The sequence below is a fragment of the Podarcis cretensis genome (assembly GCF_951804945.1).
Source record: "Podarcis cretensis genome assembly, chromosome: 18".
Taxonomy (NCBI): Eukaryota; Metazoa; Chordata; class Lepidosauria; order Squamata; family Lacertidae; genus Podarcis; species Podarcis cretensis.
The window spans coordinates 6,368,411-6,390,384 of record NC_137188.1 but is presented as its reverse complement, the minus strand read 5'-3'; the positions used below and the strand labels follow the sequence as shown (position 1 = coordinate 6,390,384).

Genomic DNA, 21,974 nt, shown 5'->3' with positions numbered 1-21,974 from the left:
TGTTCTAGGACCAATCAGACTGCTGCTCCTAGCCGGAATTAAGATTGCTGGAAGAAATATCAACAACCTCAGATATGCAGATGACACAACATTGATGGCAGAAAGTGAAGAGGAATTAAAGAACCTTTTAATGAGGGTGAAAGAGGAGAGCGCAAAATATGGTCTGAAGCTAAAAAAACGAAGATCATGGCCACTGGTCCCATCACCTCCTGGCAAATAGAAGGGGGAGACATGGAGACAGTGAGAGATTTTACTTTCTTGGGCTCCATGATCACTGCAGATGGGGACAGCAGTCATGAAATTAAAAGACGCCTGCTCCTTGGGAGAAAGGCAATGACAAACCTAGACAGCATCTTAAAAAGCAGAGACATCACCTTGCCGACAAAGGTCCGTATAGTTCAAGCTATGGTTTTCCTTGTAGTGATGTATGGAAGTGAGAGCTGGACCATAAAGAAGGCTGATCGCCAAAGAATGGATGCTTTTGAATTATGGTGTTGGAGGAGACTCTTGAGAGTCCCATGGACTGCAAGAAGATCCAACCTCTCCATTCTGAAGGAAATCAGCCCTGAGTGCTCACTGGAAGGACAGATCCTGAAGCTGAGGCTCCAATACTTTGGCCACCTCATGAGAAGAGAAGACTCCCTGGAAAAGACCCTGATGTTGGAAAAGATGGAGGGCACAAGGAGAAGGGGACGACAGAGGACGAGATGGTGGGACAGTGTTCTGGAAGCTACCAGCATGAGTTTGACCAAACTGGGGGAGGCAGTGGAAGACAGGAGGGCCTGGCGTGCTCTGGTCCAGGGGGTCACGAAGAGGCGGACACGACTAAACGACTAAACAACAAAAGTTCTAGGAGCAATCAGACTGCTGCCTTTTGGATCCTATTCAACTCAGTACATAACACTTACATTATCCACGATGGAAGCATCGCAGTCCGGCTGAGTCAGCAGCAGCCTGACGGTGCCTGCCCGCCCGTGTTCACAGGCGCACATGAGTGCAGTGGACCCCTCTTCATCTTGAAGGTTGATGTCCGCCCCACAGGACAGCAGGGCCTCCACCATCTCCTGCCTCCCGTGGCTGACGGCAAGCATCAGGGCTGTCTGGCCAGCCTGGAGCGACACAGACAAAAAAATGTTGAAAAGCACTTTCTTACCATTCTCAAATCTTCCGTTTCGTTAGCGCAAACGCAGGATTTTCCCGATGAGCAGCACAGGGTGTCTAGAGAGATTCCTCCTATCTTGTTTAATTTTATTCTCAACCCCAAAAGCACTTTCTTATTCTAGTAATAATTATTCACAGTATAAATACCGTATTTTTCGCTCCATAAGACGCACCTAGTTTTTAGAGGAGGAAAACAAGAAAAAAAATATTCTGAACAAAACAGTGGATGTATGATTTTTGTGGTTCATGCTGTGGCCACAGACATGATATGTGGTTTGACAGTGAGTTTGGGGTAGCCCAATGCAAAAATCCTGAGGATCCGCGTGGATCCAGGCTTTGTAACCACGTTTTTGCGCCATTGCGGCCCCATGAAACTGTGGATGCGTGGGTTTTTTTGGTGCAGGCTGTAGCCATGGGCATGCTATGTGATCTGATGGTGAATTTGGGGTGACCCAATGCAAAAATCCTGAGGATCCATGGGCTTTTACCTCCCCGCTCCCAGGCAGCCTCCTTTATCGCTAGCCTCCCTTATCTCCCTCCCGATCGCTTGCTGATCAGCTGCTCAGCAGCTTTGTTTCAACACCCACTTCCCTCTTTCTAAAAAAAAAAAAGCATGATCTGCTTTTCGCCCCTAGGCAATTTGGCTCCAGGGACCACACATTTGCTCCATAGATGCACAGACATTTCCCCTTATTTTTTAGGAAGGAAAAAGGTGCGTCTTATGGAGCGAAAAATACAGCAATTGCCACTGACATTTGGGCCTTTTTCCTCTCATCTTTTTCTTTTCTTTTTCCAATTTCCAATTTTGTTTTGACAAAGTAATAATCACAAATAGATAAGAATAAAAATGCGCACCCCACCCTCGAGACCGTTCCACTGTAATTATCCACCCTCCCAAAATTTCAACACTTCTGGCGATGGTTTCACCACTTTCTAACCGTACAAATTCTACAAACACCTTCCATATCTCCTCCAAATCATTTCTCCTGCGTATTCCCCATCTTAACCTTAATGGAACATGTTGATTTATGATTAATAGCTATATCGTACGCCTCTTTATACCATTCTTCCATTTTATATTCTGCTTGCCCTTTCCTAGCTACAATATGATGATAATAATGCATTACAATAATGAGGATCAATCATGCGCAGTATTCCAGTGCGCCTCTGAGCATGCGCCAACCGCCTAGGCTTCTCAGTTCCTTGCTGCCCAATAGCAGAGGGGCTGGTTGCTGCTCCCCACCCCACCCTCCCTGAAAACCCCCATACATACCTGACTAGCTTTCGCATTGACATTCCCCATGCTGAAAAGTCTCCGGACAACAGCCATTTCCTCTTCCTGCTCTACAGTTGCTAGTGCAGTTAACATCAGAGCTGTGTAGCCAGCTTTGTTCTGGTAGTTAACATTACAGATCCCTGGGGAGACAAGGAGAAAAAATGCAAGAAACTGATGCAAGTACTGTACTCATGGCTGTCTAAGTCCGGCTCGGGGACGGTCCGGGAATCAGAGATGCATTTTAAATAAAAGCAGACTTTCTTTCTTTCTTTCTTTCTTTTTTAATGCGTTTTTATTCAAATTATACAAATAAATATATCAATGTAGGTATTGAATACATAAATAAACATATCCATAACTATATCAGTGTACATAAATATATATACATAGAGTTCATTTACATAGGTTCTTATATCCCCTCCCCAAATTATATATAAAAAAAAGAATCAAAATATCACAATATTTTAGGCTCTACCTAGCCTTGGACTCCCCTCCACCCTTTTGGTAAGTGTCAAATAAATTCTACCGTCACGTAATTTATTTTTAATCTTAAATATTAGCCGCTCACTCTTAGAGTTGTTCCAGCCCCGCTAGTGCCCTCTACAAATTATTTCCAATATACTTCCAATATTTATTCCAATTTCCATGAAATTTCTGTTCATCTTGGTCTCTTATTCTACCTGTTAGTCTAGCAAGTTCGGCAGGACATTCACTTTCTATTCATGTAAAAACACCAGGCAGGCCCCACAAATAACCCAGAGATGCGTTTTAAATAAAAAGACACATTTTACTCATGTAAAAACATGCTGATTCCCGGACCGTCCGTGGGCCAGATTTAGAAGGGGATTAGGCCGCATTCGGCCCCTGGGCCTTAGGTTGCCTACCTCTAGGTAAAGGTAAAGGGACCCCTGACCATTAGGTCCAGTCGCAGCCGACTCTGGGGTTGCGATGCTCATCTTGCTTTATTGGCCGAGGGAGCCGGCGTCCAGCTTGCGGGTCATGTGGCCAGCATGACTAAGCCGCTTCTGGCGAACCAGAGCAGCGCACGGAAACGCTGTTTACCTTCCCGCTGGAGCGGTACCTATTTATCTACTTGCACTGGTGTGCTTTTGAACTGCGAGGTTGGCAGGAGCAGGGACTGAGCAACGGGAGCTCACCCTGTTGCAGGGATTCAAACCGCTGACCTTCGGATCAGCAAGTCCTAGGCTCTATGGTTTAACCCACAGAGCCACCCCTACCCCTGGTTTAGTCTAAATGTGATCCACCTGGAGAAGGAACTGGCAATCCACTCCAGTATTTTGCCAAGAAAACTCTATGGACATAAAAAAGGAGAAGCTTGAAGAAAATCCAACATGGCGAACGGCACTTAGTCAGCGTGAGTGTGAGCTCTCTGACTTATTTTTATCTTTTATCTTTCAAATTTGTTTTAATGATTGAGAAGCTTTGAGAAGAAAGTGAGAGTTTCCAAGGCATGCTCTGGTTCATGGGGTCACGGAGAGTCGAGTACGACTAAGGCGACTAAACAAAAACCCTAGTAAACTTTCACACCCATTCCTTGGGTTGGAGAACGGCGTTGCAGAATTTGGAGATGTGCAAATTCCAGAGTTATGGCTGTATTCTGGTTTGTGTATTGATTTAAGAAGTGTGAAGGCAAAGGCCTTTGGGGACATGATATGCAGTATGATGAAATTAAGAAAATTTTCAAAATGAGAGGCCAGAATGCTTCCTTCTGGGGACACTAAGCAGCGAAATGGACGGTGTTTATGTATGTGACTACAGCAGCAGGGATTCTCTCCGCTCAGAAATGGGAGAAGAAGAGAACTCACCCTAAAAGGAAGAAGGGTTGGTGAAAATCTTGGAACATGCAGAGATGGCAGAATTGATGGCACAGATAAAAAGATACAAATTCAGAATCTCTTAAAGAAGGCTGGAAACCCTTTCTAGTGTATATAAAAAGTTACTGTATTTTTTACCCTATAGGAAGCACTTTACCCCCCTATAGGACGCACTTTTCCCCCTCCAAAAATGAAGGGGAAATGTGTGTGCGTCCTATGGGGCGAATGCAGGCTTCAGGAAGCTATCCGCAAGCCTTGGGAGCCAGCAGAAGTTCCCGCCGGGCTCCAGTGGCGTAGCGTAGGGGGTGCAGGGGGGGCCAGCCGCACTGGGCGCAACATCTGGGGGTTAGGGGGCGCAAATCCACGGGTTAGGGGGCGCAAATCCATGGGTTAGGGGGCGCAAATTACTTGCCTTGCCCCGGGTGCTGACAACCCACGCTACGCCACTGCCAGGCTCCCACGGCTTTCGGAGAGCCGCCTGCATCCCGAAGCCTGGGGCGCACTGAGCTCAGCGCATCCCAGGATTCGGGCTTCGCGCAGCTCTGCACAAGCCGTGGGAGCCCAGCGTGACTTCGTGCTGGGCTCCCACGGCTTGCGGAGAGCTGCCTGCATCCCTGCGGATAGCATCCTGTTCTGGGGGCTGGGGTCGGGGGAAGCTCGGGCTTCCCCCGCCCCAGCCCCGTGCCTGGGGGGGGGGAATATATATTTTTTCTTTATCCCCTCCAAAAAAACTAGGTGCGGCCTATGGGCCGGTGCGCCCTATGGGGCGAAAAATACGGTATTTCCTATAAATGTGAAGACCCCAGTAGGGTTAGAAGTGTAAGAAAGCAGCAGAATAAATTAAGAAATACATTAAGGTAAAGGTAAAGGGACCCCTGACCATTAGGTCCAGTCGTGACCGACTCTGGGGTTGCGGCGCTCATCTCACTTTATTGGCCGAGGGAGCCGGCGTACAGCTTCCGGGTCATGTGGCCAGCAGGACTAAGCCACTTCTGGCGAACCAGAGCAGCGCACGGAAACGCCGTTTACCTTCCCGCCGGAGTGGTACCTATTTATCTGCTTGCACTTTGACGTGCTTTCGAACTGCTAGGTTGGCAGGAGCAGGGACTGAGCAACGGGAGCTCACCCCGTCATTGCGGGGATTCGAACTGCCGACCTTCTGATTTGCGAGTCCTAGGCTCTGTGGTTTAACCCACAGCGCCACCCACGTCCCAAGAAACACATTAGAGAGGATGAAATTAGATTAGATGGAGCAATTGCATGTAATTTGAATTGTGAACATCGATGGTGGGTGAGTGGGAAGTCACACTAGTTTTGCTGAATAACAAATGCAACTTTTTATAGGGAAACACACTCTCTCTCTCTCTCTCTCTCTATATATATATATATAATTCCAAAAAGGAGGTATGAATTAGACAAATTCTCCTTTAAACGCAAACGGAACAGGATTTCTCCTCCATTCCTGGCTGCAGGAGGCACTAACAGAGTCTACGTTGGCGACCCCTGACCCATAGCTGTCAAGTGTCCCTTATTTGAAGGGACAGTCCCTTATTCCAGCGCCATGTCCCGCTGCTGTCCCTTATTGATGATGTCCCTTAAATGTCCCTTAAATTTCAAAGGAAGCAGCTCCTCTCCCTCCCTCCCTGCCGGCCAGGGAGGAGGGAGGCTCCAACTGTGTTGCTCACCCAATAAGAAGTCTAAGAACAACTGAGGGTGGAGCTTGCATGCCTTGTGTGTGGCTAGTTACTGCAAGCTGAGGGGGTTTTTGAATGCTGGATGCCATTTTGTTGCACGTGCTGCTGCAAACTTTGCAGTGCAAAGCCAGGCCGGGGAGCCATCTTAAGTTGAGGCTGCATAGGCCTTGTGGTGCATGTGATTCAGATTCTATTGAGTTGAACCTCTGGTTACAAAGTTGGTTGGACAGTGTTCTCGAAGCTACCAGCATGAGTTTGACCAGACTGCAGGAGGACAGGAAGACTGGAGTGCCTGGAGCAGGTGAGGCTGCAGGTCCCTTATTTTGGCTGCTGGTCCCTTATTTTCAAATCTGTAAGTTGACAGCTATGCCCTGACCTTAGGGCCACTCACCTGTGTCCAGCAAAAGCTGGACGATGTCGAAGTTGGAATGTGAGACGCTGTAGTGAAGAGCAGTGTTGCCATTGCCGTCGGAGAGGTTGACGACGTGCGTCAGCAGCCCAGGGGAGATTTCGGCAAACGCCATCAGGTGTTGGGCCACCTCTCCGGCCAGAGAGGCCTTTTGGCTGGACAGGCGGAACCATTCCTGGAGGATGAGGCCAGTGCTGGAAAGCTGGAAGCCAAAACAGAGGAGCGGTTTCGATCCCTTTTCCCCAAAAAAATCCTCGCTGCAACCCTGCGAGGTAGACTAGGCCCAGCAAGACTTGCATTTGAGCAGGGATCTGGACCCCCATCTTGGCTGGACACTTGTGTGGGTTTCTGGAAGTGTGCACCGCTATAAGTGGCCCCGATCCTTTGAAAAATACAAGTGGAAAAGGCCCTCCCTTTCAATAACAGTATTATCATTATTATTATTATTACCCTGCCCATCTGGCTGGGTTTCCCCAGCCACATAACCCTTTGGAGCAGGTTTTAGTGGTGCATTTTTTGGGGAAGGGGGGAACTTTGATGCAGAGGTAAGAGACAGCCAGTTCTTATTCCACAGTCAGCTGACAGGCACTATTGGATATAACCCAGAATTTAATTGTTGCTGTATAAACCTAATTATGGGACGTGGGTGGCGCTGTGGGTTAAACCACAGAGCCTAGGACTTGCCGATCAGAAGGTCGGCGGTTCGAATCCCCGCAATGACGGGGTGAGCTCCCGTTGCTCTGTCCCTGCTCCTGCCAACCTAGCTGTTCGAAAGCACACCGGTGCAAGTATATAAATAGGTACTGCTCTGGCAGGAAGGTTTCTGTGGCTGCTCTGGTTCGCCAGAAGCAGTTTAGTCATGCTGGCCACATGACCCGGAAGCTGTACGCCGGTTCCCTTGGCCAATAAAGTGAGATGAACGCCGCAACCCCAGATTCGTCCACGACTGGACCTAATGGACAGGGGTCCCTTTACCTTTAAAACTAATTAAAATGACAATAAACAAATCATTCCACCTTTCCTCTCAGGGGCGTAAGGTGACATACCTAGCTTGTCCGCTCACCATTTTATCCTCGCAACGACCCTGTGAGGTCGGTGGAAAGATGCCGCAAATGGCACCCAAGGAGTTACCCAGTGAGCTTAATGGCGGAGTGAGGATTCAGACTCGGTTCCTAGCCCCCACACTCCGATTACTACACCACACTAGCTTATGGAAGCCTTACGAAGCTCCGTACACCACCTTTGGAGGGTGATTGTGTTATTTAATGCAAATAATAATAATAATAATATTAATATGTTAACGTTGATGCTCCCTCCGAGTGGTCAATCTGCCCCAACTCACCACCTCTTTGCTCTTCGGGGCGGCAACATCTCTGGCCAGGTGGCTCCTCACCAGGAGACAAGCGTCTCTCAGCCGGGGACTCAGCTCAAACCTGTCAAAGGAAACAGCTTTTGAGCTTTCATCAAGTTGGAAGGGACCCCCAGAGGTCATCCAGCGCAACCCCCTGCGATGCAGGAATCTCAGCTGAAGCATCCATGACAGATGACCACTCATCATCTGCTTTGAAAACCTTCAAGGGAGGTTGAAAACCTTCCGAGGGAGTCTTCTCACAACAGTCATGTTTTATAATCCCCTACGCGATCGAAGTAGCTCTCCTATAGGAATATTCGAAGCATAGGGATGTCAGGAGTTCAGCCTACACGTGAGTAGGACTCTGGCAGAGACACATGCCCGACTGGCATGTTCTCTCCCTCCTGGTCAATCGTTCAGGAGCTTCAAAAGCTTTCTTCAGCCCGAACACCACAGTGACCGATGCCAACCGACACAGGTACACTTAGGGATACGCAGAGTCTGCACCATTCGCGTAACAGACCTCAGAGACTCAGCATTTTGGCTAATCTACTTTATTTACAGGACGCAGGTGGCGCTGTGGGTTAAACCACAGAGCCTAGGACTTGCCGATCAGAAGGTTGGCGACTCGAATCCCTGCGACGGGGTGAGCTCCCGTTGCTCAGTACCTGCTCCTGTCAACCTAGCAGTTCGAAAGCACGTCAAAGTGCAAGGAGATAAATAGGTACCGTTCTGGTGGGAAGGTAAACGGCGTTTCCGTGCACTGCTCTGGTTCGCCAGAAGCAGCTTAGTCATGCTGGCCACATGACCCGGAAGCTGTATGCTGGCTCCCTCGGCCAATAAAGCGAGATGAGCGCCGCAACCCCAGAGTCAGCCATGACTGGACCTAATGGTCAGGGGTCCCTTTACCTTTACTTTATTCACATATAAACACACACGGAGCACTGCAACATGGCTCCTTCTCTCTCTAGCATCAGACAGCAAAGAGTAAAAGAACTGTAATGGTTCTAGGGGTTGCTTGTGCGTAAATCGGCGCCACACCTGGCTGGGTTGCCTGAGTGAACCCTTTCTGTCCGGACAGCCACCCATCCGTGGCTGTCTCAATCGCTGGCAGAATCCGTCAGTGGGCGTTTCTTCCAGCAAAGAAGCTCTTTGACACCTAGTCTCCGCCTACTCTCCCTGCACGGAAGCCTTCTGCGCAGGGAGGGTGTGGGCAGCAGAGGACCCGTGCTCTCCCTGCTGGTCTCCGGCGAGGAGTCATGGAGCCACCTCGCCAATTCCCCCATCTGCCCCCCTTCTCCACTGGTGTTACGCTGATTTCCTTCCCCAGCAGATGGGCTGCCTCTCTCCCTCGAGGGACCCTCTCCGGCATCCCTCTGGAGCCCTCCCTCCTCCTCTGGCTCCGATGGCAGTTCCCTGACAAGAACAAAGGACAATAGTCTCACTTCACAGAACACAGTAACACAAACATCCTGTCTCCGTCACTTCCCACTCTGTGGAATGAAAACATACACCGTCATGTGAAAGACAACAATCCCATGACTGCAATCACGGAGCAGGAATTCTAACAGGGGCGTCCCTGGATTAAGGGAGAATAAAACATGGTCAAGAGCATTTGTTGAAGGATCAGTGCCAGATTTTGGCTGGTGCGGGTGGTTCCCCCCACACAGGGCGGAAAAATTGAAGACCCATCATTGAGAATATACACAAGACCCCCATCTGCCCCTGATAGCGTGAATGAGAGGGGATTAAAAGAGGCATGAGGGAAAGAAAAAAAAGAGAATATTCTTATATATGGCAGCAAAATATTAATAGCTAGAAATTGGAAAAGTGAATAAGGTATTTCCGATCACCTTGTAGGGATTTGTGGGGCATAACCAGCACTTTTAACTGAGGCCCCGAAACAGATCGGTATCAAGTGGAGCTGTTGTGTCCTGGATTTTAGAACTTACTTCTCCTTCACTTCCGGGGGAGTCTCTCCCGAGATGTTTGAATCTTTGGCTTCCTCCAGATCGTGGCTCAGCCTTGCCTCCTCCTGGGCGGCCCCCGAAACGGGAGTCTCTGAATCGCTGCCGCTGCTGTCCACACGGGAAGGCAAGTTGTCGTCGTCGTCAGTGGTGCTGGGAGTGTCACTGCCGAAGCCAAGCGGGGAGCCCTTCCTTGGAGACCATTCCTCCTCCTCTTCCTCCTCCTCACTCGAGGTGCTCTCGTACCTGCCAGGACAGATTGTGGGGGATCAAAACGGGGGTCTTGAGGGATGCAACTTGTAGGCAAGGACATAGCCAGGTACTCCTGACCCCTCCGGACCCCACAATCATCCCTACAGCGCCCCTTAGCCATGGACAAATTAGCTCTTCTTTCTGCCTCTCCCCCAAACCAACCCCCTTCACCCATTCAATTCACCCTCTACTTAAAACCTTTTCATATGAGGCAATAATTGATATTTTTATTTATAGACATATTTATGGGCATATTGTAAAGCCGATTTTGCCTCCCCCCCCCGGCTTGCCCACCTTACCACCCCCTAGGTACTGCCCTGGCCTGTGGGCACATTTGAAAATATGTCATGAGCACCACACACAAAAAAAAAACCCCATTTCACAGAATAAAAGATGGCGATGCTCAGATATACCCGTGGCACACAAAAAAACCAGGCAAAAATTCCCACACCCCTTAATACAAAGCGCTGGTTAAAGAAAGCAGGTGACATTTGCAAAGCAACCCTCCTCAATTTGTGTTTTTTAATGGTAAAATCAAATGGCGAATGCCAATATGGGTATTTGAAGGCACTGTGGTGTCTGAGTCTTAAGGACTGACCCTTAAGAAGCAATCATCATAGAAGGAACACATCGGCCCTGAGTGTCTGATGGCTGTGGTTTTGCACTATGACAGTGTTCAGTCTACATTATGTAGTTTGTGGCTTTTAATTCAGATATGGTTTCTGAAGCATGTTGTTTCTAATGACGGAGACTTAGGGTTTTGACTTGTTGGGTATCACTGGGAAGTTGAGAGAGGTTTTTAAGGTTTGATGTTTTATCATGTTTTAAATATTCTGTTGGGAGCCAACCTGAGTGGCTGGGGAAGCCCAGTTAAATGGGCGGGGTAGAATTTTATTATTATTATTATTATTATTATTATTATTATTATTATTATTATTATTCTGGAACAGGTTGAGGATTCACCCAGTCTCTTTGTGAACCACTTTGAGGCTTTTTTAAAACCACCACCACCACCATCAAGCAGTGTTAAAACGCGGGTGGTGCTGTGGTCTAAACCACTTGGGCTTACCGATCAGAAGGTCGGAGGTTCGAATCCCCACGACTGGGTGAGCTCCCGTTGCTCAGTCCCTGCTCCTGCCAACCTTGCAGTTCGAAAGCACCTCAAAGTGCAAGTAGATAAATAGGTATCTCTCTGGCAGGAAGGTAAACAACATTTCCGTGCGCTGCTCTGGTTCGCCAGAAGTGACTTAGTCATGCTGGCCACATGACCCGGAAGCTGTATGCCGGCTCCCTTGGCCAGTAAAGCGAGATGAGCGCCGCAACCCCAGAGTTGTCCGCGACTCGACTTAAGGGTCAGGAGTCCCTTTACCTTTACCTAACTAAATAACATCTGTAGGGCTATATTTCCCAGTAGTGATGTATGGAAGTGAGAGCTGGACCATAAAGAAGGCTGATCGCCGAAGAATGGATGCTTTTGAATTCTGGTGCTGGAGGAGACTCTTGAGAGTCCCATGGACTGCAAGAAGATCAAACCTCTCCATTCTGAAGGAAATCAGCCCTGAGTGCTCACTGGAAGGACAGATTGTGAAGCTGAGGCTCCAGTACTTTGGCCACCTCATGAGAAGAGAAGACTCCCTGGAGAAGACCCTGATGTTGGGAAAGATGGAGGGCACAAGGAGAAGGGGGCGACAGAGGACGAGATGGTTGGATAGTGTTTTCGAGGTTACCAGCATGAGTCTGACCAAGCTGCGGGGGGCAGTGGAGGACAGGAGTGCCTGGCGTTCTCTGGTCCATGGGGTCACGAAGAGTCGGACACGACTAAACGACTAAACAACAACAACAGGGCTATAGATTCCCCACCTCTGCTATAATCCCACAGCCACCTCTCCAAGCTCCAAATAGTTGAAACTTCAGCATCAAAGACACCTGGGTCTCCCCTGACATCCCCCCCCCCCCCCCCGGAAAGAGATGAAGCAAAAAAGACTCGTACTCGCCATTCAGAAAGCCCACGAACTGGAGGCTTTTCCTCCCACAACTTGCCTCCGTCTTGGCAGGGCTACCTCGCTTCTTCATGATGGATTTGAGGGCTCCTGGGGGGGAAGAAGCAGAAGAAGGAACGTTCTTTAGGCACTTGCAGAAGCTCTGCCATTTTGAGCAGCTGGCGGTGGGGGGGGGGCTGTACCTATCTAGACCCCATTGTGGTTTTTAAGCTGCAGGGTGAAATCTAGCCATGGGCCCAGTGGGAGAACCTTGAGGATTCTTCCACAGTTATTGTATGGCTCAAGTCTTCCTGGTAAAAGATCTGCCCACGAGGATATACTTAAGGCTCCCTCATCATCAACATCATCATCATTTTAAATTTATACACAGTGGTGCCCCGCAAGACGAACGCCTCGCAAGACGGAAAACCCGCTAGGCGAAAGGGTTTTCCGTTTTGGAGGTGCTTCGCAAAACGAATTTCCTATGGGCTTGCTTCGCAAGACGAAAATGTCTTGCGAGTTCCTGCAGGTTTTTTTTCCTCCCCCCCCCCCTTTTCTAAGCCGCTAAGCCGCTTATCTGCTTATCCGATAAGCCGATAAGCCGCTAAAAGCCGCTAATAGTGCTAATAGCGCTAATCCGCTAAGCCGTCAATGGGCTTGCTTTGCAAGACGAAAAAACCGCTAGACGAAGAGACTCGCGGAATGGATTAATTTCGTCTTGCGATGCACCCCTGTACTGTCTTTCTATCTTACAATACTCAAGGCGGTTTACAAGTTGAAGAACCAAAAAAATGTACCTCTCAAAACAATCTAATGCACTACAAAAATGCGACAATAAAACAAAACTTTAAAATAAGCAACCTACATCAAAAAAGTAACATTCAACAATTATTAGAATAGTATAAAATAATAATAACATATAAAAGTTAAACAGAAATCCACTCAACAGTTGCAAGAAATACCGTATTTTTCACTCTATAAGACGCACCAGACCACAAGACGCACCCAGTTTTTGGAGGAGGAAAACAAGAAAAAAAATATTCTGAATCTCAGAAGCCAGAACAGCAAGAGGGATTGCTGCTCTCACTGCGCAGCGATCCCTCTTGCTGTTCTGGCTTCTGGGATAGCTGCGCAGCCTGCATTCGCTCCATTCGCACACACATTTCCCCTTACTTTTTAGGAGGGAAAAAGTGAGTCTTATAGAGAAAAAAATACGATAATTTCTAAACAACAAACACACCCCTCTTCCCTCTAGCTGTTCTTCCCAGGCAGGGACGAAATGCACTAGAATTAACTGAACCGCCCTGAAGCACATTGAAGTGCATGAGTGGTGCGGAATGGATCCTTTACTGGAAAACACAGGGAAACCTCCCCCCCCCCCACTCAAATCTCCAGATCTCCAGCTGCGGTCTCCCAGTGTGGAGGGAAGCACACTTTGCACATCCTCAGAGGTCCGAAATAAATAAATAAAACCCATACCAAGCTCCAGGTATGCCTGGATGCAAAAGCAGTGGAAATGGGAACATTCAGATTTCGGGCAGGTTGCCAATAGACTCGGGCTTTGACCGAAGGAGGCTCACCAGCGCCTGTGGGGTTTTTTCCAGAATCCGGTTGCACACACACATCCTCCTGGTTTCTCGTCACGGACTGAGGGAGCAAGTCCAGATCCACACCCAAACTCTCTGTTTGCAGGGATGCTTCAGTAACTCCACATTCCAGCAGCTTTCCGAGTTTTGCATCTTCCGGTACAGACGCGTCTGTAGCCGTACAGCGGTCTGGCTCTCCTGGAGCGGATCTGCCGTCCTCCCTCAGGGCTTTGCTTTCCGCCTCCGGAACAATCTGGGCAGCTTTCCCCCCACATTGCACAGGGGCAACATCTGGAGATTGCGGGCTGCAGCCAACTCTGACACTGGTCACTTGCGGACAGCACTGGACAGCTTTGTCTGCCATTTCGATGTGGGTGCCCACAGCTTGACACCGCATGGCTGGAGCAGCTTCCATGCTGGTCTCCACTGTCAACGGCCGGGCCATTGTCTCCTTGCTGGTCAAACGCTTTGGCAACCTTGAGCAAACTTCCACCCTCAGCTCCTCGAGCTCATCGCTGGCCTCCTGCAGGTGTCTCTCCAGCATGGAGATGACCTCTCGTTGATGTTGGACCGTCTGCTGAAGCAGCTGGATTTCCTTCTCGGCCTCCGACGAAACCCCGAGTAAGGACTCCATGACCCACACCTCTGCGTCCTTGGTGTCAGCTTCTCGGCCGGCCGCCACCTCTCGGCTCGGCTTCTGGCACCGGTAGTAGAAGACTACCTCATTCATGTCCACCTCCTCTCCGACGCCAACAGACCGGCACGTGGGCTCTCCAGTTTTGGAAGCGAGAGCTGCTCCTCTGCTCATTTTCCTGGCTCTTTCCGAACCAGACAGTTTCTCCGTCAGTCTCTTCAACTCGGTGATTTTACTTGTCCTCGCTTTCGAAGGCTCACCGTCGTTTTCAACCTCGGCACTGACCCGAGAGCCTTCCTTGCCCATGTCGGGAGCCCCTGCATTAGGAGACTTGGGAGGGAAGTTGAAGACACAAGTCTCGCCTCCGTCCATCTCCAGCTTCTCCCAGAGCCCGGCCAACAGCTGCTCCTTCTCCTCCTTCAACCTGCAAACCTCCTTTTCTAGAATGGGGATAGTCTTCACTTGCTCCTCCATCTCCTTCAGCTGCCTGAGAGCTGTGGCCATCTGCTCACGGACGTGCTGGAGGTGGGCAGGACCGATGGCTGTGGCTGGCGTGCTCCTTCCTGAATTGGAGGGGCTTAACTTGACGGAGCCTGCAAGGCTTTCCCCCGTCAGAGAGTGATCTTGAGGAGACACAATCCTGGGGGGGCTACCAGGCCCCCTGATGGCTGCAGAGGGTCCCCCTGCCCGCAGACCCAGCTGCTGTTCTTCCAACCGCTTGCTCGTCTCCTGCAAGGTTTCTTCCACGCGTGTGTTCCTCGTCAGCGATTTGGGAGGAGGAGGAGGAAGGAGGTGGATGATGGGAGATGGAGACGCGGGGAGCGAGGCCTGTTTGCTCACGGGCTCCTTGATGTCGGAGGAACTACCCCACAGCCTGTGGCGTGGGGAGAAGGCTGGTTTCCGATCCGCGCTGGTGGTCAACGAAAGAGACTCCGTTGAAGTCCAGCTGCTGGTTTGGCCCCGGGAAGAGTTTGGGGTCTGCTTGGCCCCCTTAGACTTGCGCTGTGGCAGAAGCTTCCGGAAGCTTTGGCCTTTCTCGATATCGTCGACGTACTTGAGAAAGTCGAGATCCAGCAGGAAGCCGTAGGGGGTCTCCAGCGAGTAGGACGCCTTGTCTCCACCCTCCTGCTCCTCCTGGTCACGGTACAAGAAAGGTCCCCCAAGATCTGAAAGCAAGATGGACACAAACATGTATCAAAAGAAGAGCCGTCAAGACAGTATGAACTCTTCAGCGCAACCCAACCTTTCCGGGTCCGTGTGCCCATTTGGAATTTCCTAAACATATTGTGGGCGCCAGAACAAGATGGCTGCCACAGGGGGAGGGGCTTGGCCAGTCGCAAATCAATTTGTTGTTTGTTCACTTTGAGTGCGTGTTGCTCAGTGCTTGACTAAGCCACTTCTGGCGAACCAGAGCAGCGTATGGAAACGCCGTTTACCTTCTCGCTGGAGTGGTACCTATTTATCTACTTGCACTGGCCTGCTTTCGAACTGCTAGGTTGGCAGGAGCTGGGACAGAGCGATGGGAGTTCACCCCGTAGTGGGGATTCGAACCACCAACCTTCCAATCAGCAAGCCCTAGGCTCTGTGGTTTAGACCATAGCGCCACCCACATCCCTACAACCCCTGACTTAGTGGGACACTTAGGAGTGCCTTGAAGGAGAATTGGGCTGTAAATGCCAACCCCAATTTTTTTCTATACCAATTTGCCATAGAGGGGAAATTGTAGGTTCCTGAAGTTTCATGTACAGGCTTCCTTCCTCTGGCCGGGGATGGAGTCTTACACACAAACACACACAGAGAAGGGACAAAGTCTTCCACCCCATTGTGTCCCAAAGAGGCTTCCTCCTCTTGGATGCAGAGACAGATATATAGAATCCTGGAATCACAGAATCGTCCTTTTCCAAAGTGAGAATGTGGTGCTGGCAATGCCAAGGTTGCAGGTTTGATCAATGCAGCTGCATTTTCCTGCATTTCAGTGGGTTGGGCTAGATCAGGGGTCAGCAACCTGCAGCCCATGGGCCACAAGCGGCCCACGGGGGTCGTTTAAACCAGGCATAGGCAAACCCCGGCCCTCCAGATGTTTGGGACTACAATTCCCATCATCCCTAGCTAACAGGACCAGTGGTCAGGGATGTTTGCCTATGCCTGGTTTAAACCGAGCCACTCGCTCAGCGAGTCCCTGCGCGCTGTGCTAAACTGGTGCAGCACGGAGCAGGGACTCGCTTCCGCGACACCAGAAATTGTGTCTGCACAGAGCAATCTCCACAGGAGTGAACCAGCCCAGGCGAGGTAAACCTTGCTGACCCCTGAGCTGGATGATCCTAAGGGTCCCTTCGAACTCCGTGATTTTATGAGATTGTGTGATGGCCTGGGATTCGGATTCGGATGCTGAACCTGAGGAATCCCAGTCTGCACAGGATCCCCCACCTCCAGAACCAGCTGAGCCGGGGCTGGGGCTTGAGCCTGAAGGGTCCTCACCTGTGCTGGGTCCTCAGGTGCAGGCACCAGCTGAGTCTGCTCTGGCTCCTGAGGTGATGGAGGACCCATTGCCTGCAGGTGCTCCACTCTCAGCCCCATCAGAGGAAGCTGAGGTGGCCTCTGGGTCCGGGAACCCTCCAGGCTCTCCTGGGATGCAGAGGCTCAGGGCAGAGAGGCAGAGGGAACTAAGTTCCCGCAGGAGGAGGGCTCGTCTCCAGGCCAGGAGAGGCGAGTCACCTGAGGATCGGGGCCGCTAAAAGCCAGCCAGCCTCAGTCCCAAGTTGCGGGAGCAACTTCATTGGTTGTTAGTTCCTGCCTGAACCCTGTCCTGCTATAATGTCGGAGCACCTGACCTCACCCGGCTACCTGCCCTGCACCCAGCTTCAACTTTTACGGACTGCCTCCATACTGCACCTTCGACCTAAGACTGGACTTGGACCTCGCCTCTCAGTTAGCCCACGGGACCAGCACAGACTGAGATTCTAACCATGATTTACGTGCAAAAGACCCCAGGCTCCACCATCAGGAAATCCAGGCTGGGCTAGGGAAAGATCTGTTCCAAACCCCCACAGAGATGCCGTCACTCTAGAATCTAGATGTTATACTGAGCTAGATGGATTAATGGTATGATTTGGCAGAAGGCAGCTATGTCCCACTAAATTCCACTCAAGAGTAGACCCATTGTAGTTAAAGGCCACGACGAACTTAGAACCATTTGTTTCAGAGGATCTGCTCTGGGAATGCCTTGCATGGCATGAGACCCAAGGTCCTCAACACAAGCAGAGTGAAATAAAGTGCAAATTTCTCATTACCTGGGAGATTTTGATTCAGGTGTGCAGGCTGGGCCATTTTCTTCTGCTGGGTCCTCCCAAAGTTTCTGAGAAGGCAATGGGAACCTAGAAAAGTTGGGGAGGAGTAACAATTGGGAGTTAAGATTCATATATTATTTTTCTGTGCACATCTGTGCAGCAGCCGCATAAAGATGCACCACCAAACGCTGTGGGAGTTATTGGAGTACACAAGCGTTGGGTTCCCCTGCATGGCCGGGAATGTCGTGCACCCTTACCTGCAAGTAAGCCCCATTGAATTGGTGGGGTTTACTTCTTAGGCTTGCCCCACCACAATATGTCTTAAAACAGGTAATGAGCCCTTGGCAGCCCCTGTTGACTTCTGAGATCCCAATAACTCTGCAACAAGGAGGGCTAGAAGCTTACTTTTTTTTTTTTGACAGCTGAAATGTTCAAGAAACTGAATCCAGAGCCCAATAAAACATTCTCATGTTTCCCCCCCCCGACCCACCCAACACACACACATTGTGCAGAATCACAGAGGATGCACCACCTAGTTTATAAACTCATCTCCAGCACCCAGAGGTCTCCCTTCCCACTTCCAACTGCTTTCGCCAGCAGCAGTTCTGAATCCCTTGTTTTGCTCTCAACAAATACGGCAAAGTCACAGGGTCAGGACTTCCCCCACTGCAGCTGTCCCCGAGCGACAACAAGCCTCTGAGCACGTGCAGACTACCTGCACCCCGGGAGAGAAGCGACAAGAGAGCCACCTGGGATTTAGAAGCACGCGTCTTCCAGGCCTCCAGGCGGATAAATTGAAAAATCCCTCCTTGTTAGGACTTGCCTGCTTGGGATCAGCACACATTCTTCCTTCCCTCCTCTGGCAGCATCTCTGCATTGGCTCGCGTCCTAGCGCAGCTTCATTCCTGCCCCAGGACCGTGCGGGTTTTCTCGACAGCAAACCCCCCAGTAACACCCGCAAGTCCAGCTCTGCAGCTTTTGCCTTGGCTGAATTGCTGGCTCATCCCAAACGGCTGCAGATGTTCAGTTTGTTGTTGCTTTTTTCCGCAAGCGTCTGAGAAGCAAATCAGTGTCCAGCTATTTTCATGTGGCCAAAGGGTGGAGTGTTTTTAGTTTAGTGCAGAGAACACAGACGGGAATTTATACGTGTGTGTATGTGTTTAAAGTACGCCTTGCATGCTTGCATGAATCAGGACAGCGGACGTGTTTGGGACGCCAGCACAAAAAGGAGATGGCATTCTCCAAAGCGGTCTCTGGGACCATTTCCTGCCACTTTGGAGCGCTTTCAGACGCTGGCTGCTGCTTCTGGGCAGCATCAATCAATCACACGTTCTAAAATTAGCTTCTCTTGTGGAGATGAAGGGCCCTTCGAAAACAGCACCGCCTGCCTCTTCCCCCGAAAAGCCAGGAATGAGGCCTATTCAAAATCCCCAGACCAGGGGAAACAGCAAAAGGAAAATACTAAGAGGGACAGGACAGAGACCCATCTCTCAGCTGGAGAACTTCCTTCGGGGGAGATACCTTTCTGCCTAAGCTGATATTCTCCAAGTGTCCCGATATTCCCGGGACAGTCCTGGAACTACAAGAGCCATCACAGATTCTGATATGATCCCTGAATGTCCCTGAATTTACCTTTCCCTCTGCGTCTTGGAGAACAATTGAAAGTTGGCGCTTGTCTGTGTAGGGGCGAAAATGGAGCCCTGTTTATCCTGAAGATAAAATCCCTGACCAAATGAAGGGAATGGTGAAGCTGTCATATGAAGACCTTCCTATAATTCTAAAGGGAAAAGTCACCCATCCACCTTAAATTATTTCATCGCAGTGCTTCTGTTTCTCAGGAAATGCATGGAGTGTTTATTCCTTTATTGTAAATGGAGCCTTACAGTGTCTACTCAGAAGTAAGTCCCACTGTTTTCAATGAAGCTGACTCCCAGGTAACTGGGTCAAGACAGGACAGCCTCACACCGCAATCCTATGCATTTTTACTCAGAACTAAGTCCTACTGAGTTCAATAGGATTTGGTACACAGGTGGCGCTGTGGGTTAAACCACAGAGCCCAGGACTTGCCGATCAGAAGGTCGGCAGTTTGAATCCCCACAATGGGGTGAGCTCCCATTGCTCGGTCCCAGCTCCTGTCAACCTAGCAGTTCGAAAGCACCTCAAAGTGCAAGTAGATAAATAGGTACCACTCCGGCGGGAAGGTAAACGGCATTTCCGTGCGCTGCTCTGGCTCGCCAGAAGCGGCTTAGTCATGCTAGCCACAGGACCCGGAAGCTGTACGCCGGCTCCCTCGGCCAATAAAGCGAGATGAGCGCCGCAACCCCAGAGTCGGCCACAACTGGACCTAATGGTCAGGGGTCCCTTTACCTTTACCTATGTCCCTGATCATTCTCAGAGTTTCCATAATAATAATATTACCGCCCCACCTTTTTTTCCATGACAGGGACTCAAGGCAGCTTGCAGTTACCATTTTTATTTCATTCCATTTATCTGCGGAAGGTGTTGCCCATGGCGGAAAAGTTGCAATTTGTTCAAGGTGACCGATGTTGATGTGTTGATGTGCGTGGGAGAAGCTTTCTGATGTGCAAAAGGATGTCCCTATTTTCATCGGAGAAATGTCGGAGGGTGCGCAAGTTCCATTGAAGGCAAATGGGAATGGCAGTATCCCAAGAGGAAAAGTCACACGGCCCCCTCCCCATTTATGTGACAATAGCCACTGGCAGGTATTTTGACCCAGCCATTTTTAGCTGTATACCTTGTGCCCTGCTGACCTTATTTACAGGGAAATGGAGCCTTATCTGCTTTCTGGTACCCCTAGCCTCTGGGTTCGGCGGCATTTTGAGGGCCAGATGCTTTCATTAATTAACCTGTCAATTAAATTCCTACGCGGGTGGAACAGGAGGCAGTGACACCGACCGGCCTAAAGGTAAAGGTAAAGGGATCCCTGACCATTAGGTCCAGTTGTGACCGACTCTGGGGTTGCGGCGCTCATCTCGATTTATTGGCCAAGGGAGCCGGCGTACATCTTCCGGGTCATGTGGCCAGCATGACTAAGCCACTTCTGGCGAACCAGAGCAGCGCATGGAAACTCCGTTTACCTTCCCGCCAGAGAGGTACCTCTGTCTAAGAGGATTAGACAGATTCATGGGGGCTATCGAGGGCCACCAGCCACAACTATGATCTGCCACCATGGTGGAACAAGACCGTTTTCTGGTGCTCCAGAGGGCAGGACCTAAACTGGTGGGTCCAAGTTACAAGACAGGAGTTTCCAACTCAACATTAGGAAGAGCTTTCTGATGTTAAGAGCTGTTCAACAGTGGAATGGTCTTCTTCAGAAGGTGGTGGACTCTTCTTCCTAAACTGGTGGGTCCAAGTTACAAGACAGGAGTTTCCAACTCAACATTAGGAAGAGCTTTCAGCAGGGGGCCAGTCCACCGTCCCTCAGACCTTGTGGGGGGCCAGATTATATTTTGGGGGAAAAATATGAACGAATTCCTATGCCCCACAATAACCCAGAGATGCATTTTAAATAAAAGCACACATTCTGCTCATGTAAAAAACACGCTGATTCCCGGACCGTCCGCGGGCCAGATTGAGAAGGCGATTGGGCCGGATCCGGCCCCTGGGCCTTAGGTTGCCTACCCCTGGACTAGATGGAACCCCTTCCAACAATTCTATGATTCTAAACTCCTGCCCCACAACATCACCGGCATGCCCCGAATTGGGCAAAACGGCTCATTTGGCATTGTACTGGTTTTGGAATTCTCCCTATTGTAATAATAATAATAATAATAATAATAATAATAATAATAATTTATTATTTATACCCCGCCCATCTGGGGGGTATAAAAACAACAACATCATTGAGTTGGGTTGTCAGTTCAAAATGGTTTTAGAAACACGGAGACCCTGGGAAGCATTCAAAGTGGCAGAGCTCTCTGGGAATGACCGGAAGTCGCAGGGAGCAGATTCTGGGACTGGATCTGGGCCAGGAAGTGATCTCATTGTCTGTCGGCGCTGCAAGCATTGAGCCCAGATGGAGCAGGACCTCTCCCCCTCCAAAAAAACAGTGCGGGTGGGAAAATAACTGTCCCCAGTGCTGTGAGCCAAAAGAAATGGGTGGGAAGAAGCCAGCCAAGAGGCAGACCCAGTTTATCAGGTCAAAAGCGGGTTACTTTCTAGATAACTCGTGGGCCAATGAAAACACAAGCCGGGTCCAGGTCCCACGTCGCCCAGAGAGCCCCACACAAAGCAATAGATTTCACTGAGCATCACTGGATACAGATCACAGGCTTTGAAGTGGCTTGGGGTATCATCCAAAGTATGGCAGTGTGGATGTTGGATTGAAAATAAGTGGTATTAGCAACAAAGTTAAAAAGAGTATGCAAAAGTGAATTGATAATGGGTGAAAACATAGAGTTTTAATATGTTAAGATATAGAGTTAAGATAATTGAAAGAGGGTAAGGATTTGCTGATTTGATTATATTAATGGGAATACAAAAACGGGAGGTGTGAGGAGGTCAAAGAAACAAGCTAATGAGT

The 21,974-nt window shown here is 49.8% G+C and overlaps 1 protein-coding gene across 3 annotated transcripts in view; it reads right to left on the bottom strand.

Moving 5' to 3' along the window:
* KANK3 (KN motif and ankyrin repeat domains 3) overlaps positions 1-21,974 on the bottom strand; it is a 37,172-nt gene that overhangs the window by 6,016 nt on the left and 9,182 nt on the right. Inside the window, exons 1-9 of one of the 3 annotated variants that reach the window (XM_079960484.1) lie at positions 18,251-18,290; positions 17,435-17,518; positions 13,505-15,310; positions 11,936-12,035; positions 9,679-9,939; positions 7,718-7,808; positions 6,358-6,577; positions 2,435-2,577; positions 909-1,109 (exon numbers count right to left, since the gene is read on the bottom strand). In XM_079960484.1, coding sequence (XP_079816610.1) covers positions 909-1,109; positions 2,435-2,577; positions 6,358-6,577; positions 7,718-7,808; positions 9,679-9,939; positions 11,936-12,035; positions 13,505-15,310; positions 17,435-17,518; positions 18,251-18,275 — 2,931 coding nt within the window. In that variant the 5' untranslated portion in view covers positions 18,276-18,290. Of the gene's footprint in view, positions 1-908; positions 1,110-2,434; positions 2,578-6,357; positions 6,578-7,717; positions 7,809-9,678; positions 9,940-11,935; positions 12,036-13,504; positions 15,311-17,434; positions 17,519-18,146; positions 18,172-18,250; positions 18,291-21,974 lie in introns of those variants that run through there. The other 2 variants (XM_079960486.1, XM_079960485.1) reach the window with 2 other exon arrangements.